Source organism: Petromyzon marinus, chromosome 47 (assembly GCF_048934315.1).
Source record: "Petromyzon marinus isolate PM22_M1 ecotype Great Lakes invasive population chromosome 47, UKy_Petmar_22M1.pri1.0, whole genome shotgun sequence".
NCBI lineage: Eukaryota > Metazoa > Chordata > Hyperoartia > Petromyzontiformes > Petromyzontidae > Petromyzon > Petromyzon marinus.
Genome location: NC_133713.1, coordinates 10,583,472 through 10,594,931, shown reverse-complemented (window position 1 = coordinate 10,594,931; position 11,460 = coordinate 10,583,472). Strand labels below are relative to the sequence as shown.

At 52.8% G+C, this 11,460-nt stretch overlaps 1 protein-coding gene across 1 annotated transcript; it reads left to right on the top strand.

The window, feature by feature from the left end:
* Window positions 1-2,459: 2,459 nt before the first annotated feature.
* AQP11 (aquaporin 11) lies at window positions 2,460-11,152 on the top strand. The gene is made up of 4 exons (XM_032971971.2): window positions 2,460-3,749; window positions 4,362-4,638; window positions 6,846-6,962; window positions 8,156-11,152. Exons 1-4 carry the CDS (start codon window positions 3,390-3,392, stop codon window positions 8,233-8,235), a joined length of 834 nt encoding a protein of 277 aa, XP_032827862.1. The 5' UTR covers window positions 2,460-3,389; the 3' UTR covers window positions 8,236-11,152.
* Window positions 11,153-11,460: the final 308 nt, after the last annotated feature.

The window sequence follows — 11,460 nt, the reverse complement described above, 5'->3', positions numbered from 1 at the left end:
GCCCGCAGAGGACAATTGCGTCATCAGACTTCACGTGAGTAGTGACGTCATCGCCACTGGGTAACCCACGCGCATTGCGTTGTGGGATTATACAGATAGTAAAGTATTAAAGCTTTCGTGACTGCATAAAATTACTCATTGGTTTTTTCGGTAAAGTCACGTATGTAGAAATACAATAAAATTATATTTCAATATATTGAAATAAATAAAATTATATTTCAATATAATTGTATTGTATTTCTATATACGTGACTTTACCGAAAAAAAACAATGAGTAATTATACAAATAGGTCATCGTGACCGAGGGGCCATCATCTGACACAGATGGCTCTTACCTGTACATATCTGGCAATTCACGAACATTGATTAATTATGTGTCCAGATAGATATCGCAAGGTGTATACTGTATTAGGGGCCGTCCATAAATGACGTCACGCACCTGGGGGGGGGGGGGGTCAGACATTTGTGACGATGTATGACGAGGGGGGGGGTGAGAAATGTGACGTCACATCAAAATTCGCAACTTTAAATAAACATAGAAAACACGTTCTACTTAATTAAATTGACTTTTTAATAAATGTTTTCTCCTACAACATCAGAGTGCAGCGACACATTAAATACGCACTTCAATGACAAAAGTTTAAAGCGATTTGAAGCATGTTTTATGGGTTTTTTTGGGGGGGGGGGGGCAGAGCTTTGTGACGTCATATTTGAGGGGGGCCTGACTTTTTGTGACGCCGTGTGACGAGGGCGGGGGGGTCAAAAATCGTCCAAAATCGCGTGACGTCATTTATGAACGGCCCCTTACCTGCTTATATTAATCTTACCTGATTTATTAGACCATCGTGACCTAGGACGTTTCGACAGTAATTACAACCAGCTTCATCAGGCGACAGCCAGATTAGTGGTGAAGTCTAACTGTACTCGTAACGAATTGGCACGTTCTGTTTACGTGTCAACCCTTACTAGTTGGCTGTGTCGGGTGGTGGCGGGTTTTAACGACACATTTATAGATTTACGCGATCTAACCCAAAACAAAACCTCTATTATGGATGATGACCTACGCCATATTTAGGGCAGCCCACCTCGCCATTGCTTCCTTCCTTCTGCCAGATCACGCAGCAGCTGCTGGGATCGCTCATCCTTGGACGCTGTGACACCCCCCGAAACGTTGGACATTGACCCCCGCTAGAGAATCTCGTGGGTGGAGGGAGAGGCCAAGGGTCGGCCGCAGGCCTCGTGGACCGCTGCCTTCGAGTCTGCACCTCGGGGACAGGAGCGGCCTCGCTTAGGGGCTCTGCCAGGAGGGACTCTCTGGATGGGGTATGGTCGGGGGGGGGGGTGCTTTTGTTAATAGCGCTCTGCTATAAGGCTCATTGCCCGAAACGTCGCCTATTTTACATTGGCTTTCCCTTCAGTGCAGCGTTATTGGCGCAATGTGTTGTTGAGCTTGCATCACGTAACGGCCGATTGACACAATCTGCTCTAGCGCAGCGTTCGTCCAATTTGTGTTGGCCCCGCGGATCACACGGTCAACACAAACCCTCCCTCTGTCTCTCTCAAGGGCAGTGATACCAAACGATTAATATTACCGTAACACACAAAATTATATATAATATATAATTTATATAATATATACTTATATATATATACTTATATATAAAAAAACATCTATATATAAAACGATATACAAATATATATTTAAATATTATCCAAAACATGAAAATATATTAAAGATATATTTATATACAAATAAAACTCATGTAATTCACGTAGATATCAGGTTTATTTTAGGGGGAGGGCATTTTGAACTTTATTTTTATACATTAAATATCACAAGTGAAATATTAATGTCCGACACAAAAGGGGTTAAACAACTTTGTCGTGATTGTCCGGATCAAGCTGCGTTTTGCATCACAGCCCCCGCGGCCGGCCTGGAGAAGCCGTCGTGGACCACGTGGTGGTTGTGGGAATGGCACCGGGGTGGCACCAGGGTGGTATAGGGGTGGCACCGTGGTGCAACCAGGGTGGCACCGTGGTGGTAGCGGGGTGGTACTGGGGTGGTATAGGGGTGGTACCGTGGTGGTATAGGGGTGGCACCAGGGTGGTACCGTGGTGGTACCGTGGTGGTATAGGGGTGGTACCGTGGTGGTACCGGGGTGGTACCGGGGTGGTATAGGGGTGGCACCGTGGTGGTACCGTGGTGCAACCGGTGCCACCGTGGTGGGTACCGTGATGGGACTGGGGTGGTCACAGGATGGGACCGGGGTGGTTACCAGGGCGGGGCCCACCACCCTGAGAACCACTGCTCCAGCCGAGTCACAGCCCACATCACAGATCTCCATCATCACCCCCTGCAGCTGAGACGGCAGAGGGCGAGGTTTGTTGTGCACGCGGAGGAGGTGAGTGGGGCGGGTTGGAGAGAGGGAGGGGGGAGGGAGGGGGGAGAGAGGGCCACGTGGAAACTCCGCGTGTGTTTGCTATCTCATTCCACTCTCCCTGCCGCCCTCGTTCGCTGCTCCCTGCATCAAGCGTCCGGTCAAACTCGCTTGCCTCAGCTGTTTCTTGCTGGTGGTGCTGCTGTTTCTGCTGCACGCGTGACTCCCGTAGCAGGCGAGGCCGGACACGGGCAAACAGTCGCAGCAGGTCACAGAAGCGGCGGCACGAATAAGAAGGGGGGGGGGGGGGGTAAGCAGCAGTAGCAGCAGTCGAAGGAGGCGCAACGGCAGTGATTTATAGACGCGGTCTCAGCAGAACCAGAGGCTCGACCCCGGGCCGCATTACAAGGGGTGACTTCACCGCGTGTGTTAGGGTGCTGCGCTGTGTGTGGATAAGTGGCACACACACGCGCGCATCATAACACACATCACACGCACAGCACTCAGAGCAAACATACACAGCACACACAACATACGCAGCAGGCAGGCATCATACGGGCAGCACACAGACACAGCACACACGTGCACGTCGGACCGGGCTGCGTTGGAGCTCACACAGCTCATCAGGCTTAGCTCATAGGGTGCCTCTCGAGAGACGCCGCACGTGTGAAGAGCTATGCGCAGTGTACTCGCGTCAACAGCGACTCTTCCTCGGATCAGGCCCGTGGCCCCACACATTCAACTTCTGCAGCGACTCGTATTCACGTCGGCACGGGAAACGAGCTGCGCCCGTAGTTAGGCTGAATCGACCAAACAGCAGCAGCTGCATTGTCATCAACATCATCAGCAGCAGTATCATTACCATCAGCAGCAGTATCATACTCACAATCGCTACAAGCATCACTGTCATCATTCGCCACTAATATCGTCACATCTCCGTCATCAGCATAACATCATAACAACCACCACCACGTCCTCTTCATCACATCACCACCACCTCCATCATCAGCGATGACCGCGGCGACCCTGGAGCCCGTGAGTCTGCGCGCCTCGCTGTGCGCGCTCGGCGCCACGCTCTGCCTCTGCTGGGCTCTGCGCTGGAGCGCGCGGCGCGCCCTGCCCCTCGCCCTCCTGCCCGCGGCGCTGGAGGTAACCGCCACCCTACAGCTCTGCTGCTGCGCCCTGGAGCAGCGACTGGCCGCGGAGAGCGGCGCCGCTCCGCGCTGGCTCGGCCTGGGGCTCGTGTTCGTCACCTCGGCGGCGCACGGCGCCACGGGAGCCGGCGCCACGTGCAGCCCCTGCTCGGCGCTCGAGCGCGTGCTTTTACGCACGGAAGGGCCGCGCACGGCGATGGCGCGCGTCTTTGCGCAGGTGCGGGGGCTCGGGTGGAGGTGGGAGGGTGGTTTAGAGTTGGCAGATACAGAGATGTAGAGGGTACGGGGGATTTTAGATGGGTGAAGAGGAGGGATTAACGCGGGGAGGAGGCGAAGCATATCGTTCTATTACGCACGGAAGGTAGACGATCGCGCGCGTCTTTGCGCGCGTGTGCGACTTGGGAGGGAGGGGGTGGTGTAAAGGAGGTATCGCTGAGATGTGGAGACAGAGAGGTGGTGGGAGAGACGTGTGGAGATGGCTAGGGGGATGGAGATCTGAGATGGAATCAGCAGAGACAGACCCGAAGCTCTAGCGCGTTATTACGCACCGAGGGGATAGGGGTCGGTAACAACATGGAGAGAGACAGACAGAGCCGAACAGATGGAGAGAAATAGTAATGATAACAAACGCCGCTTGTTTACCCAGAAGAACCTCGCTGTCTCGAGACTCTTTTCAGGAGGGCCCTGCTACATCGCGTTGTTTGACCATTGCCCACGCCGCTTCAAGATCCCACGTTGGAACAGAAGTTCCGGCGGTCGGAACCTTCCCTGCTCCTAACCTCTCTGTCCGGACCTCCCCCCCCCCCCTGCCCTTACCCACCCCTCCCAGGTGTGCGGCGCGGCGCTGGCACTGCGCGTCACGGGGGCGGCGTGGCGGCTCTTAGGGGGCGCCCACGCCCTCGCCGTGGGGGTCTACGTGGAGCGGTCGCCGGGGGTCGCGTGGCTCTGCCCGAGTCCGCTGCGCGCGGGGCTCCCGCTGGGCGCGGTCGTGGAGGCGCTGTGCGCGCTCGCGTTCCACGTGGCGGCGGCGCAAGCAGCCGCGCGCCTCCGGCCGACGGCGCGCTTGGCGGCCGTCTCAGCAGCGGTCACAGCCATCGTCTACGCCGGTGGGAAACCCCGCGGAGGGGCGGGCGGGCGGGCGATTGAAAGAACGAACGGATGCTCGAGTGAATGAAAGGGAGAGGGAATGAAGGCGTGAATGAATACTCTAGGAAAGTAATGAGTGGGCCGGCACCGTCTACGCGTGTGCAAAGCGGGGTGTGGGAGCCCCGCGGACGGACGGGACAGCGAACGATTGAAAGAACGAACGCAAGCATGAACGAATGAGCGAACGAACACTCGAGCGAATGAGTGAACCAGTGAATGAAAGGCGGAGTGAATGAATTATCTAAGAAACGAATGAATGAACGAGCGAAATCTTCGAATGAACGAGTGAACGTGGCATCCCGATCACCTCGCCGTGGTGTACCCCCATCCACCCTCGCGGGTGGAAACTGGAGCCACTGCTTCGAACCGCCACACCGAGAAAGTGAATGGAACCTACGACCTCTGCATTACAAGTCCAGCGCGCCAAACATCTACGCCACCACGCAAGCCTCCCTTGGCGAGACTCCATCTCAATTAAACGGCACTTCTCCCTGGCGCCATGGCTAGCAGCCTAAACAGGGCACATCGCCGTGCCGGTTAATTTAAGCCGGGTGCAACCTCTGGGTTCACGCACGCAAATATCCCAGGTCACTCGCACGTGCCCGGAACGGAAATCCGATCGCGACGCGGGCGAAGACGCCACCGGTATGCACCCTTAGCATCGCCACGTGGGCCTCTGAGAGGGCATTGTGTGAATAATAATACTGATGTTGTAACCAATCAATATTAATGCTACTAATCATCATGCCAATATATTTTTTACATGAATGCCTCGATGAGGATCTAAAATTTTTTTTAAGAAGGGCCTTGCCACATTGGAAATGTTGCCACATCCTATCGGCCATACGGCCTTCTGGGGGTGTACACACTTTGGGATTGGTTCAAGCAAGCTTGCTGGGCTCTGCTGATGAGGACGCTGAATGCCGGACACGGCCCAGAATTTTGCTCGTGTTGAACTTGTGCTGCTGAAATTATGCACTTCCAGAAGGCAGTGTGACTGATGGCACGTGTAAACAAAAAACATACTTACAATGTTGCACGTCGAGGGTCTGGTATGAGGAGGCAGAATGCCTGCTTAATTGTTATTTTTTATGTTGTCCACAACGATGCAAAGGGTTAAACTATTTATTTAATCTTATTTTAACAGGTAAGGCCCACTGAGCTATACGGCTCTTTTTCAGAAGCGACCTGGCCACAAATGATAACAAAGTGGCTTATAATCGAGTGGACATTTTATAGCAGCTAAATACTCTTGAACGCACGTTGGTTCTTAATGTGGCGGGAAAAACCCAAGGACCCGGAGAAAAATCCACGCGACCACGGGGAGAACATGCAAACTCCAAATATACAGCAGGCGTCAGAGTCGGAATCAAACCCACGACCTCCCGCATACCAGGCGCGGTCGTTAACATATCGCCACCGATGATCATGGGATGTTTGGTGAACTTGTTTTTCGTGAGAGTTTAGCTTCGTGTGGGAAGGACACGGAGATAACCCAGACACGTATCCAAGGGGGTTGCACTCAAGCAGCCACATCAGTGGACTCATGGATCCATCGCCCGACCATCATCTGACTGGGTAGACCTTTAAAATAATACATTTATATTAGATACCGTGCCATGAAACGAACGTGGAATTTCCACCAGAGTAGAAAACCCACTGCGTTGAATACCGCGTAGCCCCGCGCCTGCAACACCCGTGGGCAAGCCCTGGTGGTGGTCACCCATCCAAGTACTCGCCAGGTTCATCGCCGCTTGGCTTCCGAGGTGCGACAAGATCGGGCGAGTCTCACGGCGCTTTGCTTGTGGTGGCCCCAGAGCGCTCTTGGTGGCCTGCACAGTGATGGGTGATTGACGATGGGCGGTAGTGGGTGATAGGTGATCGTGAAGGGCGATGGTTGATTGCGATGCGTGATGGTGATGCTGTGTGCAGAGCACGGGTGTTGGTGAGTGACGTTCACAATCGGTGATGTCTGGTGATGACGATGATTGACAGGTAACAGTGATGATGATGGTGATGATAGTGACGTTGGTTGTTCTGTGCACACAGCTGGCTCCATGATAGTTCTGTGAGTAACCCTGACCTGATGATGTTGATGATTACAATGTTTGGTGGTGGTGCTAATGATTGACAGGTGATGATGATGTTGGTCGTTCTGTGCTCGCAGCTGGCTCCATCACAGGCGGCGTGTTTAACCCTGTGCTGGCTGCCACGTTCACCCTGGGCTGCCCGGGTCACTCCACCCTGGACTATGCCCTGGTCTACGGAGTCGCCCCACTCATAGGTGCGTCACCCACACCATCATCATCATCATCACCACCACCATCGTCGCCACCATGGTCGGTGTGATCATCACAATTGTCACCAGCAACATCGTCATAATCATCATTATCGTGACCAACATCATCACTGTCGTGATTGCCTTATCATCATCACGTATACAATCACTATCATCACCAGCAGCAAGATCATTATAATTAACATCATCATTAGCGGCAAAGTGAAAAAAGTAACACCACACCACCACACACCTAAAGTCGCCTTTCATCAAGAACAATAATCACCATCGTCACCATCGACCCATTCGTTATGTAACATGCCCCATGCCCTTTGAGCATCATGAGCCAGTCTCTGTCTACTGCTGGGCTCAGGCCTCACCCCCACCCCTCTCCACAACGGAGCCGCAGCCTCAAGCGGCTGGGCGCGAATTTCCGTGCGGACTGTGCCGGCGGCGACGCACGGACGCCGTTCATCTCTCTCGGTGTTACCGCGTGACCGGCGATTTGAAGTTGGGTGGGTAGGGGGGGTGCAGTAGGCAGGAACACCCCTTAGTGGGGGGTGGGGGGCGACCTTTCCTAGCAACTGCCCCCCCCCCCCTCCGCACTCTCCGTCAACCACGCGGATTTGAGATCAAATCTCTCCGTTCAACGCACGCGTTCGGCACCATGTCTGACGTTTTGCTCCGCGGGCCGCCGAGAGCTTTTTCAGCCAGAGGCGAATCTAGAAGGGGGGAGGGGATGGGGGGATGCCCCTCCCCGAATCCTTTCATGTTTGTTATGTGGAGGGGCAGACATATGAAGGATACTTTATTTGCCCATAGAGTGTCTGATTAATTATTTAAAAGCATTTTAAGCCCCCCCCCCCCCCCACTTTTTACGGACATGTTGTAACCCAAGGGAATGCCATCAGAGACAATCGCGGAGCACACCACCTCTTTAAGAGAGGGAGGGGTGTTCTCACGACCGGCATGGAAGCGGGCCAGGGGCAGCCACGATGATGATGATGACACTGCTGCTGATAACAATTATACTTCTGATAATGACAAATACGATGATGCTGCTCACACCGCTGTTGTTGCTGCTGACGAGCTGCAAAATTGCGCAGTGGCGGGTCACAATTTTCATGACGACGATGATGATGACGCTGCCGCTGCCGACGCACTTGCCGATTTTGATGTTGTTTTTTTTTTAATTCCAGGAATGACAGCGGCCTGCATTGTGTGCAACGGCCAAATTCCGCTCTTACGTGGAGGAAAACGAGATGAGAAAACCGATTAGGTTGCGCAACTCGGGCACACGGCAGTCGACACGCGCACGCCAAGACCGAGCACACGCCACACGCCAGGGAGTGGTGCAGCGGGAGGACAGTGCTGTGGTGGTTAACACACTCGGCCCGCACGCCTGGAGGGTGTACAACACGGGGGCGTGGTACAGTCACCGCAGCGCGCCGTGCAGAAAAATTACGTCAAGTTGGGGCTTTGATTAATTTACCAGAGCCGGTTAAGTCACCCGCTGCCCTTTATAGACATCGTGGACGTCCCCACTGGCATCGTGATCTTCCGAAGGCAGGACGGGAAACCCCCCCCCCACCTCCCGCCCCCTATAGAAGGAAAGTCACGATCCCAGCGTGACGCGGCTGATGACGCCGATGGTGCGGCGAGGTAACGCCCACCACCTCCCGTCCAGCGGCACGCGTGGGCAATAGAGGTGAGATCGTTTCAACAAATCGTACGCGTTTTCCGATTAGCCGGGTAACGTTGAACCGAAAATAATCTACAATCGATTCCTTAATTAATCACACAGCCCAGCGATGTAATTTATCCTCCGATGGTGAACACTATACGGGTAACATTTTCAGGGGGTAAAAATGCAACAATTCCTCAAATTAATGAGTAATCTCGACGAATGTCGGGCGATATCTAACGCCAGCTCACGATGGGCTATGCGTTTCACTTGAGCCTCACGTTTTAACCTGCGGCATTACTTTGTACTACTGTGAGAAAGAAAAAAAAAACGGGGTCTTATGAACCTGAGAAAGTTTCTCAGCGAGAATCTCTCAAAATCGTTTTATTCCAAAAGAGAGAGAGCAAACCCACTGCTGGTGTCTGCCGAGCAGAACTCGTGACCTCTCGCCCGATCACGCGCCCAGAGGGCCACGTCGCGCACGCGTCGGTCAGCACGGAGTTGGACAAACGTGCCGGGATAGGACCGCAGAGCTTGGGTAACTGTCGGCGCCGTCCCTGGCTGCCCTTCCAGCTTGTCTGTGGTTTCCCGTGCTTCCGGAAGGTCCTCTCTCTCCCAGCGACAGCGAGCGAGCGAGCGGGTACGGCGCGCGTTACAAATTATGAGGATTGTTTTTATTTATTTACTCCTCTGTCACGCGAACTGAAGCCGTGCGGCGAAATCGCTTCGCGCTTTGCTTCGCATGGGCGTGCGACATCTCGCGCGCAATCCACACCGTGACCGCGTCAAACGCTCGGTCGTGCACAGCTGCCCTGGAACGTTCAGTGCGATGCACCAATTCATCTCGATTATTGCAAACGCCGCAATACGTGCATAAAATCTGTGCGCATAAGATTCCAAGGGGTTAATTGCGACCGCTGCCACCACGATAGGCTGCGACACAGCCACGACTATTTAAAGCCGACACTATTTTTGTTATTTTACCAGGTAAAGCCCCACTGAGCTGTATAGTTCTTTTTTTGATTCAAAGCTTTCGTGACTGCAGTAATTCATATTTTTAGCTCTTTCGGTAAAGTCACGTTGAAGGGAAACAATAAAATAATAAAATATATATAAAATAATAAAAAATTCTCACGACGTTTCGACCATAACACAAACGGTCGAAACGTCGTGAGAATTTTTTATTGCTTTATATATTTTATTATTATTTTATTGTTTCCCTTCAACGTGACTTTACCGAAAGAACTAAGAATATGTATAGCTCTTTTTCACAAGCGACCTGGCTATCACAAATGATAGCTCAACGAAGCGTCTTATCATGTGGAAATATTTAGCAGCCAAATACTCTGAACGCGTGTGCATTCTCAATGTGGAGGGGAAAACCGGAGGACCTGGAGAAAAATCCACACGACCATGGGGAGAGACACCGCACACTCCGAATATACAGGCGTCAGGGTCGGGATCAAAACCACAACCTCCTGCATACAAGGCGAGGCAGTTAACATCTCGGCACCGTGAAGCCATTCTCGCCATGCTCAGGGAAAAAAACAATACATCGATATTCGAATCGATTCGCCAACACTGAATCGCATCGATTCGTCCGATCGAAGGTGGGGATGGATCACTCCCTCCCGCGCGACCGTTTGACATTCGGTACGTGTGCGCGGTTAGCCAGGCGTGCGTCCTCTCATCGAGCCGCGGGGGGGGGGGGGGTGAGGTTCGATCCCAGCTTCAGTTGAGACTGTCGGCCTAGGGAGTTGTGGGTTGGGTTGCAATCGAGTCAAACATATCAGGTTGGAAACAAAACTTTCCCACCATCGTCATTCACAACACATGACGGTAATACTGATGAAGTGTATCCCGCAAGAAAGCCTCGCTGAGACTCACCGAGTCTCAACTCTCCGTAGAGGCCTTTATTACGATGTTTAGCCAGCCCTTAATGAATGAGTGTTTAGCTCCGTGTGGGAGAAAACGAGGAAGGCCTAGGGAAAACCCGGCACCACTTACGGGACATCTGTGACCTAATGGACATCTGTGAAAAAGAGCTTGAAAGCTAATCGGATTCCTCCAGTAGAAATACATATTCTGATTCCGAGTTGTTCACAAAGCCACTCTGGTTGTACCATCATCCCCTGGACACCTCTTAGCTCTGCGGAGTTGGGGAGTTTCACAAATCTCTGCGTGGTCCACCAGCCCCACTCCTCAAACAAAGGCACTGGATCAGAGGCGTGCACAGCCAGACGCCGTCTCGCGCCCATTATTTTAAACGTTGTCAGTTAGCGAGACAGTGTTTGATCCCAGCCTCGCCACCACCACCCAAGTAGACGCTACACTCTATTATTACTCGATTGTTGCTCTACGAGGGGTTATGGTGGTCTTCGTGAAGCTGCACCAGCCCCAACTATCCCCACTACTACGCAAACAAGCCCAACTGTCCGTCCAGAGGAAGGGATGGGGCCTAAAGCAGAAGGGGGCGGCCTAATAAAAAAGGGTGGGGTCTAATCAGGAAGGGGCGGGGTCTACTTGGGAGGGGCGGGGTCTAATCAGGAAGGAGTGGGGCCTAAGGAGTAAGCGGTTGAGCCAAAAGGGAGATACGGCGAAGCCTCAAGGGTCATGGGAGGGGCCTAGAGGTTGAACTTCCATGTTGATTTAAAGTCATAAATGCAAATAATAAAATGCTGCTGCAGTCAGCAGAATGGCGTTCGTGCTGCTAATTGCGGCCACATGCCGACCAGTTTTGATTAAAGGGGTCTAATGTTACCGGCACAAAGGGCTCAACGTAACGTTTATCTCTGTAGCGTAATGCCAACGCCGGCTCAG

Bases quoted from the DNA above. Each gene is read 5' to 3' on its own strand.
- AQP11 (XM_032971971.2), top strand. From the start codon at position 3,390: ATGACCGCGGCGACCCTGGAGCCCGTGAGTCTGCGCGCCTCGCTGTGC. The intron at 3,750-4,361 runs GTGCGGGGGCTC...CACCCCTCCCAG, and splicing joins TGGCGCGCGTCTTTGCGCAG to GTGTGCGGCGCGGCGCTGGC. The intron at 6,963-8,155 runs GTGCGTCACCCA...TTTTAATTCCAG, and splicing joins CGGAGTCGCCCCACTCATAG to GAATGACAGCGGCCTGCATT.